Raw genomic sequence first — 19,947 nt, 5'->3', positions numbered from 1 at the left:
TGTTGTATGTTAATTTATTTATTTTGAGTAAAATATTTATTTTAGTGCATCCAATGTATAAAATTGTCTGTATTTTTACTTCTACAAGACTATTTCGTTATAAAATATAATTTTAAACATTAATCTCACATTAAATTTAGAACTATTTAATTATAAAGTTGTAATAAAAATAATTAATTTGAATTTTTTATATGACAGAAGGAATAATGAAAAAAATTTACCCTTTCAAGTAGGAAGTTAACTCAGTTCAGACATTCACTGTCGCAAACTACGTTTGAGTTTGTCTTCAGATTCCAGATTCTTCTTTTCGTCTTTTCTTCCAAATATCTATTTTCCATTTCTTTTATAATACCCTTTTGTCTTGACCATTTTCAATACATTCACAGTCCCAATTACACTACTCTACTGTTACGTCCATGGCCGATTCGTCCCCAAGAACCGTGCTTGTAACTGGATCTGGTGGCCGCACAGGTTCTCTTTTACCCTTTCCTTTTTCATAACTTTTTTGTTCGTATTTTAATTGAGGTTCAGTGATTTTACTGCATTATGGGTATCTGTAATTTCAGTTCATGAGAATTTTGTTAGAGACGGTTGATACAGGAGCAAGGTTTGGGGTTTTGTACAGTAAACCAAGATTTTCATGTTATATGATTAAAAAAACTAGTTTTAAATTTAAATGAACAATAAGAAACTTGTGGGGCTAAAAACATGTAGTAATTGTCTTAGTAAATTAAAAATTTCACCTGCTGCACAAAGCTTGACCCTTTGCAAATGCTTAATAGCTACATGTTTTAATGATTTTATTTGCAATGTGGAAGTGGGTTGTTATACTCTGGCAACAACTTTTGCTCCATCATTACCCTTTCTAAGGAAGGACAGTTCCCTGGTGGATATATGCACTTACAGACTTCATTCTAGTCTATTTTCAGCTGTTTGTTTGCATTTACTACATACCTGTTCTTGTCATATGAGATATTAGTTACTTGTACAGTGTAAATACATTCACATGCTAAATCTCAGCAGTTGCTTTTTTTTCATTTTTTATGTGATCTGGAAGTTGAAATCATGGCTTGTTATTCTTGGCTACATGGCTACAGTGTTTAACCTCTCTTCATATGATAATATGAGGCACACTATCTTTCTCTCTCTTTTACAATTCTCAATGTGATTCGGTGGATAATTTTTCAGGACAAATTGTGTATAAAAAATTAAAAGAGAAGCCAAACCAGTATGTTGCCAGAGGCCTTGTTAGGACAGAAGAAAGCAAACAGAAAATTGGCGGTGCAGATGATGTTTTTGTTGGGGATATCAGAGATGCTGGAAGTATTACTCCTGCTTTTGAAGGTATAGATTCTCTCATAATCCTCACAAGTGCAGTTCCACAAATGAAGCCTGGGTTTGATCCAACAAAAGGTGAAAGGCCTGAGTTCTATTTTTCTGAGGGCGCATATCCTGAACAGGTGCCATTGCATATTCCCTATGCATGCTCAGTTTATTTACATATGTATATCGTGTTATTAATACTGTAGCTTTCTCATTTATATGTTAGGTTGACTGGATTGGGCAGAAGAATCAAATAGATGCTGGTAAGAATCTGCATTCATTCCATATGTTGTTGTAAATCATACTACAAATTAATCAGTGCATGTGATACTGAAACTGTATTGCCTCTATGAATAGCCAAGGCTGCAGGAGTGAAGCATGTTGTGTTGGTTGGGTCTATGGGTGGAACAAACACTAATCATCCTCTGAACAGCTTGGGAAAAGGGAATATATTGGTTGGTCATATTTTCTATTATACTATTTATCGAATTCTTTCTTAACTTCATGACCTCATTTTTTCTATTATAATAAATGGAGCTTAAGTTCCATTTCGTAGCATAATGCAATTTAGTTAAAAGATAGTGCCATTTTCTCTTCCCTTCAATCGTTTTATTTCCTCTCTTTCATAGGCAGCTTATAGTTTTATATTGATCTCAGATTTGGAAGAGAAAGGCTGAACAATATCTGGCTGATTCTGGCGTTCCATACACAATCATAAGGTACACTAATTTCTATGCATATGAAGATGTATAGTTTGTCCTAGTTCTCTTGGTCTTGTTTTACTTTTTTGTTTCATGCTGTTCAATTGGCCTATTCTCTTGAATCAACTCAACAACCTTATATTGATATCTATTTTGGTTGAGTGAAAAATTTTAGAACTCTTGATGTTGTTCTCGGGGTAGACAATTATCTTGTAATCTTGAGAGAGTATTGATACTTGATGCCGTGTCGTGTATATGAAAGCTTTTGAAGATCTTTAGGGAACAACATTGGTTTTTGTTAATTTTTTATTACTCCATCTGAATGTGATGCTTAGCAATACAAATACAATTTCATTTGGTTTATATCCATTACGTAATTGCCTTGTCTTGGGACATACATTGATATTCTTGTTGCCGATGCAAATTAAAAATTTTAGGGTGACATTCTTGCGAATATTTTGCAAGATTGTGTCCTTCTGCACAATATTTCCTCACGTTTGGTGCTGAATCAGGCCTGGTGGTTTGTTAGATAAAGAAGGAGGCATTAGGGAACTCATTGTGGGAAAAGATGACGAGCTTCTTCAGACTGAAAACAAAGCCATTCCACGAGCTGATGTTGCCGAAGTCTGCATTCAGGTATATATATTTTTTATAAGGTCTTCCTAACCATCAGTGGTCAAGGAATCAAAAGATGTTTCTATTAGAAATCTTATAGAAGTACCCTTAAAAAATCACAAGCGATAACATCTTTACATATTACAATAAAAGTTTTTCACTTTTAGTTCTTTAACCAGGGTCTTTTATATGACTTTTGTGTATTGATCATGAGTAAAAATAACTCATTTCCCAAGTGGCATAAAAATTCCCCCATGAGTTGTGTTGTTCAAGTTACTATGAGATTTGGTTATCGAGTTTTGAGTAAAATGGTTTGACAGGCACTGAATTTTGAGGAGGTTCAATTCAAGGCTTTTGACTTGGCATCAAAACCAGAGGGAGTAGGTACCCCAACAAAGGACTTCAAGGCTTTGTTTTCCAATATCACAGCTCGTTTTTGATGCTAATGCAAGTGGTTTTTTATAACTGAGGGATACCCTACAATCATCAATGCTCAACCAATACTGTAGCTCAATAATAGTATAGCTCAATATTAGTATAGCTCAATAATACCATTGAAAAATAAAATTCATGTTTATGCTTTTAATTCTGTATGGCTTCTTTTTAGATGTTTTAAATTGTATTTTTATGTAATGTTGTAAGATGTTTTTGATTACTACAAGCCTACAATACGAAAAGAAAGCTGTTGTCAAAATATGCTACTTGTTGTGAGTATTCTTCCTCCAAATAACTCAGTTTGCATTTCCAAAAGGGTGGTCAAAATTAGAGTTATTTTTTTAACTTATTCTATTCATTTAGTCCATTAACACAGTCAAATTTATTCTACACCACTAAGTGGTATTTTTAATAATGTTTTTGGTTCAAACCTTGTGGATGAAAAAAATGTGGTTGGGTTAGGAGACATGACCAAATGATAAACATCAAACAAAAGATTTAATCTCGCATCTCCCATTGTTGTGTCCGTAGAGTCTTAATCTCTAATGTTTGATCATCTAGTGTTGGGGAATGATCATTTATGGACACAGCTTTTATTTTTATAGCAAGAGAGGCATATTCCTTCTATTTTTAAACCAATCTTAGAGTGTCAGCTTTTTTAAGATTTTATGTTTTTTTTTTCTTAGTTTTTAATGGCTGAGATCTCATTGGCAAGCCTACTAATTTGATGGAAGTTGTAAATGGACAGAAGTCCAAGTATGAATCCACAAATATTTGCTATATAATTATTTAATTAGAAAGAAAATTAATAGAATTTTTTTTAGTTTAATGGCAACATTTTATACAATAAGATAATAAAGAGCCAAATAAAAATATTAGAATTTTTTAATAAGAGAGCAAAAATTAATCAAATGACTTACATTAAGAATAAAGATATTGATTTTACAAGGCCTTTATCATGTAATTCACTATTTTTTTTTTAGTTAAATTCAATGATTCACGAAATTGATTTTAACCTTATTCTTTGGTGAGAAAATTCTAATATTACTTAAGGGAGAGTGCGATTCTTTGTCAAACAACCAACATTAAGGTTGAAGACTTAAATTTGGCTGGGTAGTTTTTACCCTCATTCGTAGTTGTAGGTTTTACCACTATTTTTACCTTGATCCTAATTTATAGAAGAATCATAATTAAAATTATATCCTAATTTATAGAAGAATTATAATTAAAATTATGAAGTCATGGTTTGGTTGATTAGGCTAAACTAGATTATAAATAAGGTAAAACAATTGATTATGTGCAACTACATCAACCTTTAGCAACAAGGTATTTAATTGTTCATAACATAACACACAAATACTCAAAGAAAAACTGAAGATTAAAAGTTTAGAACATGCAAATATTTTAAGCTGTGTCTCACTAGCCTAGGATGATTTTACTATATTGTCTACTCCTGATTTTGTTTAAGTTAGAGTGTAAATCATATTTCTCTCACTTAAGCCAAAGAGCATCACTTGCTCAAGTGAAGTGCTCTAAAAATGTCTTTATGTAAAAAAAAAATAAAGTGTAGTTTATATTTCAAATTACATAATTCAAAAACCATTTTTAATATTTCTAATTAGTTTTCGAATTATATAATCTAGAAGTTTTTTTTCATATTCGTGATTAACATCTAGATTATATAGTCTGGAAGTCTTTTCTAATATAAGATTAGCTTCCTAATTATGTAATCTGGAATATATCTGAATTACATATTCCATAAGCTATTCTCAAATTTATAAAAGATTTCTAGATTATGTAATCTGAAATATTATTTTTTTTAAAATATATCTTGAATTATATAATCTAGAAGCTATTTTTTGATCCAAAATTAGCTTTCGAATTATGTAATTTAGATTTTTTTTTTAATTTTGTCCAGATTTTATAAATCCAGAGAGCACTTCGAAATTCAAAAATATCATGGTTATTTTGTCGCAACAAATTACATCAAATTCTTGACTAACAAGCTAACTTCAACAAGATAAACTAGTGTTATGAAACACTTAATAATTATTTGGATTCGTAGTCATTCCTGACTAACCCCTTGAGTATTCTTGAGATAAGTCATTTATGGCTTATTGAGGATTCTTGACTATAGTAACTCTTGGTTTAATGAGTATTTTTTCGACTTCGAGCCACTCCTGGTTGACCCTGCTAAGGAGTATTCTTTTCCATGTCACTCCTGGCTTGACTAAGTATTCTTTACCAAGCTACTCCTAATTTAATCATATTTGGGCACCTAATTACTCTTGGCTATTGCCTTGAGTATTGCGTACCAATAACCACTCATGTCTAATGTCAGAAGATTTGAATGGTCCTCTAATCATTGTGTTTAACTACTGTGGAAAATTGCATCTTACAAACCAGTACAAGGTTTAGGCATTCTCTCATAGTTCAATTCTTATTGCATTCTAGGAAGGAGTTACATCTTTCGACGAATACAAGAGGAAGATTCACTCTCCTAAGTGGTTGAATGAACACTTTCAGTCTTCTTCTAATAACCTTTTTGGATCCATAGGTATGACAATTTATCTGACATTAGGCTTTGAGATCTCTTCTATGAAGTTTGAAGATTGCTAAGCATAGAAGATAAAATAAGATCAATTTTATTAAAGTAGATCACATCTCACTTGACCTTAACCTTGTAATTGATTGTTTTAATATTTGAGTTTACTTTCTAACCTTGTAATTATTGTATTAATATTTGAGTTTACTGTTGTAATTAATTGTATTATTATCTGAGTTTACTTTCAAGAATTATCAATTGTGTTTAAAGTTAATTAGGGTCGAAACCTCCCAATCACTTAATCCATCCCTATTTAGAAGAACTCTAATTTCATTTCATAAATCCATAAGGTTATTGACCTACTCCATTAAATTGGTCATAACTCTTTTGCTGTAACTCCATTTCAGTCCATCTTTCAATTTAACTGCAAAAGTCACATTAATTAATTAATTTAGAAAATATTTAGTCTTTTCTAAATCAAACAAACACTAAATTGAAAAATTATAATAAATAATTTTTATTTTTTAATAAATTACACAAATAAAAATTTTATTTAATAGATTAAAATTATATCCATTAATATTGATTTCCATCCTAATCTAAATTAAATGTACAAAATTAACCTTTTTGAATATAACTTAAACAAGTTATACATATTTAATTAAATTTTAGTATTTCTAAAAATAATTTAAGAATCACAATATTTTATCATTATCTTGATCTTTGATATATCATTCAAAGTGATAAATTTTCTTATATTATTTTTATAGTAGGACATAATTATAAAGGTAACAAATTAAATGTGAATTAACTTTGAAAATTGTTGAAAAGGCATATAAGAAGTATTTTTTATGTAATAATATCAACAATATTACCAACATGTGATTTATGCTTAAGCCCTAGTAACATAAGAAACATTAATAATACTTAGTCATCCAAAGATTAACTACCATCATAATATGATACAAACACCTACTAAGTGCAATAGTAAAAACATTATTTTTCATCAAGCATCATTGGAGGAAACTTTTACAACTACTTAACCTAATATTGAAGTGTGAAGTATTCTTCATCACTCATTTGAATCACTCAGTGTCAAACTAAGAAACATAAATAGTTATCATTTATATTAACTAATGTGAATTTTTTTACTATTATCTTTGTAACATTAAAATAAATTTTCTAAATTCACTTTTTCTCCCTAAACAATAATTTTAAGTTTAAAATCTAAAATATTTTTAAAATTATAAACAAAAATTGATTGTATATCTATAACCATTTAATAACTTTTACATTTTCTAAGAAATGCAGGGCCACAATTCTGTATTTATGTTTCAGGTGCACAGAAATGTGCAGTCGAATCCATGACCCTGCACAACTGTTTCCCTTTTTTCCTAGCATATGCATGATTTTTTAATGATATGAAATATAGAAAAAACTATTACAAAAAAAAATATAATGATTTATTTGGGATAGTGTAAGAAAATAAACAAAATATTTATTATTAAAATAAAATATTTTTTCTTTTATTAAATAACATTAACAAGAATCAAACTCTAGATATATCCGACAGCTATATGTTTAAGTGTCTTCAAATGTTCACTTTTTTTTCTTTGAAATTGTTTATCACTTTATCAAACATACTGTTAGGTATTAAAAAAGTAATTTACCAAAATTTAAGTGCAAATAATTTAATCTTATTTTTGGTTAAACGGATTTGTTTATGGAAAAATATTTTAGAATTCTTTTAGTTTTGGTTATGGAGCTCTTAAATTTTTATACTAATGAACTTAATATGTTGATTTTGTTCATTATGATAACAAGCCATGTTCAATGGTATATTTCTTGTACATTGAGATTCTGAAGTTATAGCACATTCACATAGAAAAAGGAAAGTACATTTCATTAATGTTTAAATTTCAGAAAATTTTAGTTTCCTGCATCATCTTAATTATGTGGATACACAGAGAAAAAAAAACCATATGAAACAAAAGCACATGTAAATTTTTTAAATAGTATTTGGTGAAATGCGATGTTCGATGCAACATTGACTGGACAGTGATATTGGGAAACTCAATTTCAAATTTTAAGAAAATAGAGAGAAATGAAAGAGAAATTTCATATCATGCATGAAAATGGTGTGGTGGCTTTATATATGTTGAAGTATATGTGAAGAACAAAGACTATACGTGTCTTCATATTATTGCTTTCAGTGCAACCAAACCAATGCATGTTAGTCAGTAGAAACAAACATGAACAGAGAGGTACTGTTGATCCACTTGATGAATTTCATGGCTTATATAATTCAAGCAAGTCTGCAAAAGAAAATGTAAATGGGAGTGTGAGAGAGCATTGAATTTGTGGTTTTGCATGATTTTGTTAGAGTTTTGTTTTGCTATCTAATTTGAGGGAATAGAGTTGAAGCTAGCTAGCAAAAAGGAAGGTTGGCTCAGTTTGCTATGAAGTTTTCATTATCTGTTAAAGCTATAAGATAGATAGAGCCTAAAGTTTGTAAAATTAATGTGATTTTTTCTGCATATAAATCACATGCATGCTGTGTTTTTTCTTAATTCAAGAATGAAAATGCAGGATTTACACCTGTATAAACTGTTTTTATTTCATTACAGCACAGGTTTTGTTTTTTGTTCATTTTTAATCTCTCTCCTTATGTTTCTCTTTTAATTTTGTTCATGAATATACAATGAGAATGGCATGGATATGATGTTGGTACTTGTAAAACCATTTAGAAATTCCCTCATGTTTATTATATGTGGCTTGTCTTATAATGATCATGAGGCTAAAAACATGCATTGCAGAAAGTGTTATGTTTTTTATTAACTGTAGATTTAGAATCAAAATGAATTTTCATGGTGGCTTCCATTGTTCATGAACCTACTATTCACTTGTTTTCTGTCTAATGTTTAAGGCTTTTGGTTTTTTCTGATGGAAATGGAGAATGAGAAGAGCATCACACAACAGACTCAGAGGCCAAAATATGATTGTCTTCTATTTGGTAAGCCTTGTAATCAGAACATAGTACCAGAAAAATCCATATTTGTGGATGCTGCTGTGTAAACCATGGTATTATTTTGCAGATTTAGATGATACTTTGTATCCTCTCAATTCTGGTCTTGCAAATGCAGTTCACCAAAACATTAAGGGTAAGGAACTGTGCCACACTTGTGCTAAAGTATTCTGATTAGTGTGTTTGTAGTTGGTGCTGAATTATAGTACTGATATGATGGTAACATTGATGTTTAGACTACATGGTGGAGAAACTTGGCATAGAACCAAGTAAAACTGATGAGATGACCAACCTTCTATACAGTAACTATGGAACTACTCTTGCTGGTCTAAGGGTGTGATTTCCTGGTTTTGTTTACTTATCATTTTCTGTTAAATAAGGTTTAGTTGTTCAATTCTAAGAACACTAGTAATTTCTTTTTACTGTCATGCATTTCATTTTCTGTTCAGGCTATTGGATATGAGTTTGATTATGGAGAATACTACAGGTAGTAGTGTTTCTTCTTTCTTTTGCCAAATTACTTTCAAATGGCTAATGAGTGTTTCTTTTTTCGATCCTTGTGTCTGTTTATTCTGAAATGGTGAGATTGATTCTTGAAATTTTGTTGGCAGTTTTGTTCATGGGAGGTTGCCTTATGAGAATTTAAAGCCAGATCCTGTTCTGAGAAATCTCCTACTCAGCCTACCCTATAAGAAGCTTGTAAGTTGTTTAATAATAAAAAATATTTTTTAACAATTGCATATTGAAAGATACATGATTATAATCGTAATTTGGTTAATGTAATTTTAAAATGGTTCTACTTCAATAAAGAATTTTTTAATTTTTTTTCAATTATAAAGAAAGTATTAATATATATTGTTATATTATTAAAGCAGATTGTTAAATGGTAATTTTTTTGGGAAGGATGTCAAATATTATCCTACAAATATATCAAGAAAATATCTTATATTATATTATATATATATATATATAATTTTTAGTTGTTTTTAAGAATTCATTAGCATTTGAGCTTTCTTTCCAAACTTCTCTCATTTTTCTTATTTTTTGAAAGGGTTAACTGTATGGAATTTAAGTTTCAAGTTGTGGGAAAATATTTAAAAATAATCATCTTACAATATTCAAATATATTAAATTGTCTAATATTATTTCTCATGAGTGGGTGTCAAATGTTACAGTGTTATACTTTTAGTTTATAAAATGACCACAAATTATGGTTTTTGTCTTGATGAATATTTTATACACTTATAGAGCTATATTTATCAAAAGTATTACTGTTTAAATCTCTGTCTCTTGTGTTTCAACACTTGGTTTTGTCACTAGATTTTTACAAACTCAGACAAAGTCCACACCATTAAGGCACTTAGAAAACTTGGATTGGAAGATTGCTTTGAAGGAATGACATGCTTTGAGACCCTCAATCCCATCCACAATGGCACTGAGATCACAGAGGTTGCTGGTTCAAAGGCCACTAATCCAACACCCAAAACTGGTCTAAAATGCTCGGAAATCTTTGACATCATAGAACACTTTGCTCAACCAGATCCCACTACAGTCCTTCCAAGCTCACCAGTTATCTGCAAACCATCAGAACATGCCATTGAATTGGCTCTCAAGATAGCCAACCTTAATCCCAAAAGAACAGTAAGAAAATCAACCGTGGACTCTATGATGCAATTGTGTTAACTTTCACAATAATTATTTTTGGTTTAATGTTTATTAGTCCTTACAAACATCATACATGCTGATAAAAAAAACATCACACATTTTCATTTTATCTCTTAAAAAAATTTCAGTACTTTGTGTCTTTATAAACATGCCATGTTATCATTCAATAATGATTGGATTGTTTTTAAGCATTTATATTTTAAGAGCTTCTATTTTTATCAGCAAAAAAATAATGATAATTAAATACATATAAAAAAGTGTCTATATACATTAAGATACATAAAATTATTACTATAAGAATACTACCTAGCCATCAAGCCAAAATACCAAATCATCATTCCCAGACAAGACCAATAGAAGGGACAAAATACTATTGATGATCATTAAATAACAACATAAATCAACAATTCATCACATTGTCCAATCCTCTCAGCACATTGTCCAATTCAATCTAGATCAATCAAAATTTGGAATCCAAAAGGGCTCTAAAGTTTATCTTTTTTCTGCTTAAATTTATGGAGTGATCTGTTTAAACTTTTTACCTGTTCTTTGCCACATTCAGTTGTTCTTTGAGGATAGTGTCCGCAACATAGAAGCTGGAAAACGAGTGGGTCTTCACACTGTGCTGGTATGTCATTGTTGGGAACTTTGCTGTGTAGTACAAACTCACTAATTTGGTTTCTGCCATTATCTGCATTACTTTTGAATTAACATGTTACCAGTTTTGATTAAAAAAAGTAACAAAGTAAATGTTGGTATCAAATTAGTATATTTATCATATTTTGGTTTTAAAAAACATAAAAAAATAATAAAAATCACCTATCTTGATGTAGCTTACATTAAAGATTGTAAAAAAAAAAGATGAAACTGTGGTAATATAATAAAGATTGTAAGAGGGAGTTTCCTTAACATTGTTGGATTTCCTTTAAATGAGTCTCTATATATTCTCATTGATTGCAACATTCAGGTTGGTAAATCCCACAGAGTTAAAGGTGCTGATTATGCCATGGAAAGCATTCACAACCTTAAGGAGGCAGTGCCTGAACTATGGGAGACTGAAATAAAAGCACAAGTTATTGCATATCCTGGGACTGAGAAGCTTGCAATGGTAGCTTGAGAACTGCAAGAATGATCCTTTCTATTATCATTACAAAATTTAAGAATTAATTATAATTTTTAGTTCTGCATTTTTAGATAAATTTAGTTTTGGTTTTCTGAAATTTTATTTTAGTCTCTCAAATTTGAAAAATTACCTTTTCAGTCTTTGGGTAATAAATTGAAGGAATTAAACTCAATGATTTTTTTTAAAACTAGTTTTATCTTTAAAATTCATAAATTAAAAAAAAAATTGAGAGATTAAAATAAGTTTTTTAATTTGAAAACCAAAGTTAGATTTATCTTAAATTTATGGAACTAAAAATTTAATTAAACCTTTGAAAAATGCTAAAATAAAGAACTAAATAAAAATGAGAAGTTTTCAACTTCTATTTTATGGTTATTGTACTTGATAATTTGGTTAAGTTTGGTCATTCCTAATGAAAACATAACGTTGTACCTTTTAGTCAATCCAATGATGTCTTTTGTTTCATTCTTTCCATTCACCTACAAGCATAAATAAAAAGGTATTATAGTTAACTTTTTGTTTTCAAATTGGACTATTGTGAACTCAATATAAATAAATTTTAATTATCTTTGTCTATTTTCAAAATATGTTTTAATTAATTGAAACTATATTTTCAATTACTTTTTCATACAAACACTTTATGAGATACTTTTACAAATAATTAATAAAATTAACTAACTTTCTTTATTTTAGTATGTTTTATTTAATTATTACTGAAAACAGAGAAATTGCGTTCTTATAATAAAAGGAAAGATGATTTGTTTAAATTGTTAAAAACATGACGAATATAACTAGTTAATGTTCTCATTTATAATTTTATAGGTTTAAGGATTAATAATATTTTAAATTTTGGAAATAAAGTGTTTCAGTTTTAATTTCGTGAATGTTTTGTCTACCTGAGTGCAAATACAAGGATGTGAAGAAGTAGAAGTGTGGAGATTTGAGAAAAAAATTTGATATATTTGAATTAGAATAGATTATAGTGAATCTTTAAAGAAATTTATTGAAATATGATGTAATGGTTGAAAGGTAATTTGAATTATTTTTTATTGATGTAAAATATAATATTACAAATTATCCTTGTGTATGAAAAAAATTAAAAAAATGAAATGAGATAATTTTTGTGTACGTTAATTAAAACTATAAAATTACAGTTATAAATAAATTAAATTAAATAATGTAAAATAAAAATAAATAAATAAAAATAAAATATCGGATGCTTTTACGAACAAGGTTGTGGTGCACTGAAGTTTGTTTTAATGATTAATATCATTCATTAAATTTACATAGATTATATAAAAATATTAGAAAAACAAGTAATCATGATTAATACACATTAATGGTACAAAATAAAATATGGGATGAAAATGAAATGGTCATTGATTTAAGGAAAATATACATAAAGTCATTACATTTAATTGGAAGAGAAATATGTTCATGTCATGAAAATTTTAACAAAACTAAGAACATCATTTTGTTAATTAGAAAAATAAAACACCTCTACAAACAACATCTGAATCCTTTTCGTGTGGAGACCTTCAAAGGTTTTCTAAAAGACATTATATTTCTTTGTTTGACAGAAATTGCATATCTTTCATCACCAACATCTTCAATGCACCATTTGAAAAAGTTACAGTCTAGGACCATGCCCCTTTTAATCTGTTTTCAAATAAAAAACATAAAATGAAAACAATCAATAACTTTAAAACATTGTTAAGTTTTCATCAATCCCAAAATGGATAAATGTTACCCTATACTTAGGACAATCCCAAAATTGTTTTTAAACATTTTTTTTAGTTATTATCAAAACAAAATTTCCACAATCACAAATAGGTGCAATGAAGACAATCGTGTACCCACCACCATGGGTAAAAATACAAGGGTTCTACACACCATAGCTTGTACAACTACATGATGACAACGAGTGATACGTAGACATCAAAGATCGTTGAAGCAATGCTCTCGATTCTCCAAAAAAGGTAATGAGATAATGTAAAGAAAATGTTGCAAAACATGCATTCAAATGAATATTAAATGATAATGCCTAACAATAAAACTTGAATATTAAATAACAATGTTCAACATGAAAAATAACAATAACATAATACAATAATTAGCGTTGATGATGTTCAATCTGATTCATTCGATCTTTCATCAACCCTATCAAAACATGTGTTGAATATGTCCAAACATGTATTTTTATCCAACCTCATGGTGGTCATACTTTCCTGATGTTTTGTATCTCGTCCCAAATTTGGGTTAACATTTGGACATCATGGGAGATTGCGGACTGAGGTTGATCACCTTGAACATGTTTTCTGATAATGGTAGATTTTTATCATCATCTTCGTCTAGTTCGTCAGGCCTACCAAGTTGTCAAACATCATTTACCTAAAAGATATTTAATTCCTTCCCAAAGTAATGATTTCATCTTAACATTATTGTTGTATCATTGACAAGTCAACTTGTACACCTACATGATCTGTGTTATTCATGGCATATGACAAAGGAATGTTGTTATCTCGACATTTCATCATGTGTTGCATGATGTAATGAGACCAATTAATCAATATATCATTTTTTATGTATCATAACATGAAAATATCTTTATTCAAGAGTTGTGCGACGTTGCTGCCTCGAGGACACAACATGTGCACCCATGTATAATGTAGTAGTCTGTCATTTATATTCAAACTACTTACTCTTCACGAATCATGCATGATAGCATCCCTGCTTAATCAAAATTTACTCCCTCAAGGATGGTACTAAGAATTAACTTAACGTCATCATACCTCAAATTTGCCATGATTCACTTATTTGAATTCGTTTTGAGCTAATCTCAATAAAAAGATCATCATAGTTATGAACTTAAGATTTGTGTAAGACTTTCACCAATTCCTCATAATATGGAAGTTTCATTCCAAAGAATGGTTGTAATCCTTAGAAATTCAAATGGTTTTAAAATTGAAACCCTAATGCGACAAACAATGGAAAATACGTGGCTTTCGATGATAACACTGGTTTTCCATGAAACCTTTTCTTAAGCACTACCATTTGATGTTTTGTACTAAAATATCGTGAATAATCAAGAATGTCTTCAATCTTCGTTCCTTGGGTAGGAGAAACTGCATCATTATGTGTTGGAGTTTTACCCTTACTGATTTGTTTCCCTTTCATGGATAATGCAATTATAATCAAATATAAATATATTAAATGTTGATGACAAAAATATAATTTAAAGTAAACCAAAGTGATTAGAAGTTTTTAAACACAGCAGTACAGGTTATGAAACCCAATTGAAGTCATTCAACAACATAATACTACAAGTTCTGAAACACTATACTAGAAGTTATGATACACAATATTAGTCATCCACCAACATAACCCAAATATTAGACTTAGAAAACTGGTACGATGTATGGTGACATTGATGGTGTACATGTTGATCATCCGCTATTATAATCTAATGAATGACTTGTGGTGTAATGACAGAGTCACCGAAAGTCGGGTGAAGACAACCTGCCAGGTGAATTCACCTTCAAACACAACTAACTGACAATAATATGGAATATATCCTGAGCAATCAAAGTTTGAAGTTGTAGATGTTGATGTCCCCCAGTCACTTGCCCCACGTGTTCAATCAAGTGACACTCCATCAAACATTTTGTTCGTGCCTTTTACAGCCTCTAGTGGCACATCTTCGTCTCGAGGATAAAAAATAAATGGTCCAACCATAGATGAAATTGATAAACATTTTGCTCTGTAAATATTCAATAATGTGTATTCTCCACTAACCATTGAAATCATACAATCTCAAAGTTGGTTGATATTGTTCGTGTACAAGCAACTGCATCAGACAATGTAGTTGGGGAAATTAGATAAAGAAACAACTTATATGGTCAACATGTATACCATCAATGTCGTCATCGTACCACTTCTCTGAGTCAAATATTTAGGCTATACTGGTGGAGCTGAATATTCATGATGAACTACATGTTGAATCACAAAGTTGTTTGCATTTATGACTCAACATTGATTTCATGTCTTTAACTTTTATTTTGTGTCGGTATTCGATTTAAGTTGTTATCTTATTTATATATATATATATATATATATATATATATATATATATGTTTTTTATTAGATAATTCTGTTTCAGAACTTGTTTCAAGACTTGTAAACTTGTAATATTGTGTTTCAAAACTTGTGTTATTGTGTTGTTTGATGACTTTAATATACAACAATCGAACTTGAGTATTTTGTTTTATAAATTGTACTATTATGTTTAAGAATTTTTAATCACTTTGGTTTACTTTAAATTGTGTTTCATATTTATTGTCATCAATATTTAATTTATTTATACTAGATTATAATTGCATTATTCATGACATCATCATCCATGAAAAGTTAAAGAACCAGTTAGAGTAAAACTCTAACATTTAATGATGCAGTTTCTCCTACCCAAGAGACGAAGATTGAAAATGTTCTTGATTATTCAATATATTTTAGTACAAAACGGCAAATGGTGGTTTATGAGAAAATGTTTAATGGAAAACCAGTGTTATTATCATCGAAAGTCACATTTTCCATTTTTTGCCACACCAAGGTTTTTCAAAATCATTTGAATTTTCAAGGATTACAACCATTCCTTAGAATGAAACTTCCATATTATGAGAACTTGGTGAGAGTCTTTTATACAAATCTTAAGTTCACAACTATTGGCGACCTTTTTATTGAAATTAACTCAAAACGAATTGAAATAAGACAAATGGATTGGATGAACAAGAAAAATCTAAAGTATGATGGTGTTAAGTTAATCTTGGTATCATCCTTGAAGGAATACATTTTGATCGAGTAGTGGTGTTATCATCCATGATTTGTGAAGAGATACAAGTGAAAATGTCAAAAATGTAAATAATTTGAATATAAATGATAAACTACTACATTACATATAGATGCATATGTTGTGTTCTCAAAGTAGTAACTTTGCACAACTCTTGAATGAAGATATTTTCGACTTATGGTACATAGGAAATGATATATTGATTAATTGACATCATTACATCATGCAACACATGATAAAATGTCGAGATAACAACATGCCTCTGTTGTATGACATTTTGATAACAAGGATCATGTAGGTGTGTGGGTTGGACTTGTCAAATGATGCAACAATAATGTTAGGATGAATCATTACTTTGAGAAGAAAACTATGAATAAATTAAATATCTTTCAAGTAAATGGTGTTTGACAACTTGGTAGGTCTAACGAGACAGACAAAGAAGATGATGATTGTTTTCATTTTATGTTTTTTTTCAAAACAGATTAGAAGGGACATCATTATGAATTATATGACAGAAGATCATCATCATCATATAAAAAATACATTTTAGTGAAATTCATTTAATGAAAAATTAACACCTTTGACAAATCTCACTTATATAAAGATATGATAGGAGATTAAATAAAAATATTCCCAATAATACATATATAATTTAAATACTCCTAATTATCAAAGACCTAAAAAATATCTTTTAATTTACACACTTCACCTACACGTGTCATACGCGTATCAGTGCCCGAATACATGTTGGACACAAGAACACACCATTCAAGAGATGTGTCTAGCTTCATAGGTTCTATTTTCATCATTTAGTTAATTGAAAATAGTGTTAGCAATTAGCAAGGAACCAGGGACTGAAACATATTGAATGACATAAATGACCGAAACAGAGGAGAGCATACAATTCTCAATTACCACATACGAGTTTAGAATACCTGAACAAAGACTTCCACAAAATCAGCACTGGTTATGTTTCTTAGTTCAGCATGAGGAAGCTCATAGTTTTTCCCAGCAGTAAGTTACTAAATAACAATCTTTTTCTTCAAAAGCCACCGGTAATTTAGCCTAGAAATTAACTAAAAAACAAGTAAGAAAGGAAAGTCAATCTCACAGCATATTTATAAGATCCCAGGCACTAAATATTACTGTGTATTAACAGTGAGTAAATGAAGTAACCAGAAAATAATGCTTGAATGTATTATATTCTATGGAATATTTGATCATATACTTTACATCAGATAAAGCACATAAACCAAAAAATAACACTTCAATTTATCAGTTATGATCTTTTTTCTTTTTATCAAAGAGAAGACTCTTCTTCGGTAAGATTGAAATATGATAATATGTTATAATTAAACCAACAAAAGTTCTAACTTATAATTGAATCATGTGTTCAGAATAGTATGATATGAAAGATTTAAAAAATTCCAAACCCAAAAAATATACGTGTCACTAGCATTCCTCTAATATAAAACATAAAACTACACCAACTATGAGTCTCATTATGATTGACATAACACATCTAAGACATTCCTCATGCAGATGATTATCCCCATGTTGGATTTTAAAAAATACTTCATAAAGTACAAATCTACGATATTCAATGTGCAGATCTCTCTTTGTTTCAACACAGTTTTCTCTTTGGATGTACAAATATGTTCAATTTGATTACCATCAGCTCTATTCCGATCACAGATATAATTCTTCTTAATACAAATTCTCTGACGTGGTAAGAACAGAAGTTGTTTTGCATTAGTACAAACAAAGTCACACGGGAAAGGAAAATGCAAAATCACTACAAACTCACATTACCACATCAAAGAACTTCAAAATGTTTAGTCAGCAGTGATGAACACCATAGAATCAGCCACACATTTCAATCAGTCATCAAAATCTTCTGGTAGACTAGCCTCACCAAACCATCTAGGGGGATCATAACCATGCCCACCTGAACACATATAACGAATTAACTTGTAACACGTTTAAAGCCAAATATGTAACTTAAAATCAGAACAAAATAATAAGTATATAAAAGTAATTGGTGGATCCAATACCAAGGGGATTGCATCTACAGAGACGCCACGCAGTCAAAACCGTACCCTTCACCACTCCATATCTCTTATAAGCCTCCATGGAATATTCACTGCATGTAGGAACGTAGCGACAGCTCTTTGGCAAAATTGGTGAAATTTCCCCTGCACATATTAACAATAGCATGTTTGGGTAGACAAAACTTAAGCAAATTACAGTGTTAATACAAAAAAATTCAAGGTAATTGAATCAGTCTTTATTTTTAGTCTTTAATACCTATCACTTTTTCACCTTTTGTATTTTGCTTTATAAATTTAAAATTTAAAATCCTTAATAATTCTGTGAATGATAGTTACGTATTAATGTTAATCTTCTCTCAGATAAACACACTTGAATGTTACTAAAGAAGAACATGTGTTCAATTACCTTGATTGTTAAAGGAGTTCAAACAATTATCAAGTTTTTGTACTAAAAGTGTATTTTTTTCTTACTGCACTAAATTAACATATCTGCACTCAACCAACTATTTACTCTTTTGTTTATATAATAAAATTTCTAATAAATAAATAACTATAAATATATAAATTTTATTATTTTTAATTAAAAATTAAAGTAAATAAATATTCTTTAACATATAACACATATTTTCAATTTACAATAAATATTTTAAACACACCTCAATAAAAATAAACAAACCAAACACACACTTCATCAACAAAGAAGTGAAAAGGCAGATACAACACAATACATAATAAACACTGCAAAATTATGATAGAAATGATGAGAAAAAAACATTACTCTTGTAGAATCTCAACATGGACAGCGCAACTTTGACTCCTACACTTTTCACTTCGCCATCTGATAAAAAAAATTAACAGTCAAAATTAAATTTTTTGACAAGTGAATCAGCTCAGCAGAGAGAGAGAGAAACGTACCTTGAACTGTTTCAGGGTTGGAATCTTCCTTCAATGAACGAACCGATGGGGTGCGATGCTGTGGTAGTGTTCGTAAAGGAGAGTGGCGTGGGCTGATTTTGATTTGAAGAGAAGAGAAATTAGGGTTTTGAATTAGGGGTAGAGAACAGGAGTTGAAAGGTAGAAAGAGATTGGCCATGGTGACGCCCTAACACACGCGCCACCCCTATGATGCCTTCAAAAACCAGGGCCCAACATTAGTCACCATAACAAAAATGTGTGGCTAATTATCCCTGCACCTAAACAATTGTTATTTACACCCTATATCTGAATAGGAAATATTTATTTTCTCATTAATTTTCTGAATATTCATATCCTAATATAAATAAGACATTTTTTAATAAGTTCTAAATTGAAATGTGTTTTTCGAACTCGGACACTTCTTTTTTTTAAATGACGTATCTGTGTCGGACACACGTATCCGTATCGACTTGTACGACACTCGTAGGATACTTATTGGTGAAATCTTCAATTCAAAAGAATATTTGTTGAATTTTTGAAAATTCTAACACAATTTTAAAAAGTATAAATACAATAACTTTCTAAAAACTCAATTTTATTGTATAAATTTTTATTATGATTATAAAAATAAGAACAAATTCTTTTGAACCAGTTATGAAAAATATCTTTCTGCTCCCACAAGAATCTGGAACATAATTTTGCACAT

At 29.7% G+C, this 19,947-nt stretch overlaps 3 protein-coding genes across 12 annotated transcripts; 2 read left to right on the top strand and 1 right to left on the bottom strand.

The window, feature by feature from the left end:
- Window positions 1–219: 219 nt before the first annotated feature.
- Window positions 220–3,333, top strand: LOC137818968 (uncharacterized protein At2g37660, chloroplastic). The gene is made up of 7 exons (XM_068622637.2): window positions 220–471; window positions 1,189–1,460; window positions 1,550–1,586; window positions 1,681–1,778; window positions 1,981–2,042; window positions 2,537–2,660; window positions 2,960–3,333. Exons 1-7 carry the CDS (start codon window positions 417–419, stop codon window positions 3,077–3,079), a joined length of 768 nt encoding a protein of 255 aa, XP_068478738.1. The 5' UTR covers window positions 220–416; the 3' UTR covers window positions 3,080–3,333.
- Window positions 3,334–7,832: 4,499 nt separating this feature from the next.
- LOC137818969 (suppressor of disruption of TFIIS) lies at window positions 7,833–11,957 on the top strand. 2 transcript variants are annotated; one of them, XM_068622638.2, is made up of 9 exons: window positions 7,833–7,883; window positions 8,546–8,632; window positions 8,715–8,780; window positions 8,881–8,978; window positions 9,094–9,131; window positions 9,256–9,343; window positions 9,965–10,285; window positions 10,872–10,937; window positions 11,277–11,942. In XM_068622638.2, exons 1-9 carry the CDS (start codon window positions 7,850–7,852, stop codon window positions 11,424–11,426), a joined length of 948 nt encoding a protein of 315 aa, XP_068478739.2. In that variant the 5' UTR covers window positions 7,833–7,849; the 3' UTR covers window positions 11,427–11,942. The 2 variants fall into 2 exon arrangements, with proteins under 2 accessions (XP_068478739.2, XP_068478740.2); XM_068622639.2 differs by lacking the exon at window positions 7,833–7,883 and adding an exon at window positions 7,943–8,062 and having other exon boundaries at window positions 11,277–11,957.
- LOC137818970 (membrane protein insertion efficiency factor) lies at window positions 9,845–19,523 on the bottom strand. Of its 9 annotated transcripts, none has more exons than XR_011082174.2 (7): window positions 19,242–19,512; window positions 19,105–19,164; window positions 18,330–18,470; window positions 18,083–18,223; window positions 17,211–17,351; window positions 10,852–11,000; window positions 9,845–10,218 (listed from the first exon to the last, which is right to left on the bottom strand). XR_011082174.2 is itself a non-coding variant. In XM_068622640.2 (4 exons), exons 1-4 carry the CDS (start codon window positions 19,417–19,419, stop codon window positions 18,156–18,158), a joined length of 447 nt encoding a protein of 148 aa, XP_068478741.2. In that variant the 5' UTR covers window positions 19,420–19,523; the 3' UTR covers window positions 17,833–18,155. The 9 variants fall into 9 exon arrangements, 1 of the variants encoding a protein (XP_068478741.2); XR_016516447.1 differs by having other exon boundaries at window positions 10,852–11,911; window positions 18,088–18,223; XR_016516445.1 differs by lacking the exons at window positions 9,845–10,218; window positions 10,852–11,000 and adding an exon at window positions 12,776–13,091.
- Between the last annotated feature and the right edge of the window lie 424 nt (window positions 19,524–19,947).

This window comes from Phaseolus vulgaris, chromosome 10 (genome assembly GCF_051622355.1).
Source record: "Phaseolus vulgaris cultivar YP4 chromosome 10, ASM5162235v1, whole genome shotgun sequence".
Taxonomy (NCBI): domain Eukaryota; kingdom Viridiplantae; phylum Streptophyta; class Magnoliopsida; order Fabales; family Fabaceae; genus Phaseolus; species Phaseolus vulgaris.
Note: the sequence above shows the minus strand (reverse complement) of the source record. Positions and strands in the feature narration are given on the sequence as shown.

Bases quoted from the DNA above. Each gene is read 5' to 3' on its own strand.
- LOC137818970 (XM_068622640.2), bottom strand. From the start codon at position 19,419: ATGGCCAATCTCTTTCTACCTTTCAACTCCTGTTCTCTACCCCTAATT. The intron at 19,165-19,241 runs GTACGTTTCTCT...TTTTTTTATCAG, and splicing joins CAACCCTGAAACAGTTCAAG to ATGGCGAAGTGAAAAGTGTA. The intron at 18,471-19,104 runs GTAATGTTTTTT...TAATATGTGCAG, and splicing joins CATGTTGAGATTCTACAAGA to GGGAAATTTCACCAATTTTG.
- LOC137818969 (XM_068622638.2), top strand. From the start codon at position 7,850: ATGTTAGTCAGTAGAAACAAACATGAACAGAGAG. The intron at 7,884-8,545 runs GTACTGTTGATC...CTAATGTTTAAG, and splicing joins AAACAAACATGAACAGAGAG to GCTTTTGGTTTTTTCTGATG. The intron at 9,344-9,964 runs GTAAGTTGTTTA...TTTTGTCACTAG, and splicing joins GCCTACCCTATAAGAAGCTT to ATTTTTACAAACTCAGACAA.
- LOC137818968 (XM_068622637.2), top strand. From the start codon at position 417: ATGGCCGATTCGTCCCCAAGAACCGTGCTTGTAACTGGATCTGGTGGC. The intron at 1,461-1,549 runs GTGCCATTGCAT...TTTATATGTTAG, and splicing joins AGGGCGCATATCCTGAACAG to GTTGACTGGATTGGGCAGAA. The intron at 2,043-2,536 runs GTACACTAATTT...GTGCTGAATCAG, and splicing joins GTTCCATACACAATCATAAG to GCCTGGTGGTTTGTTAGATA.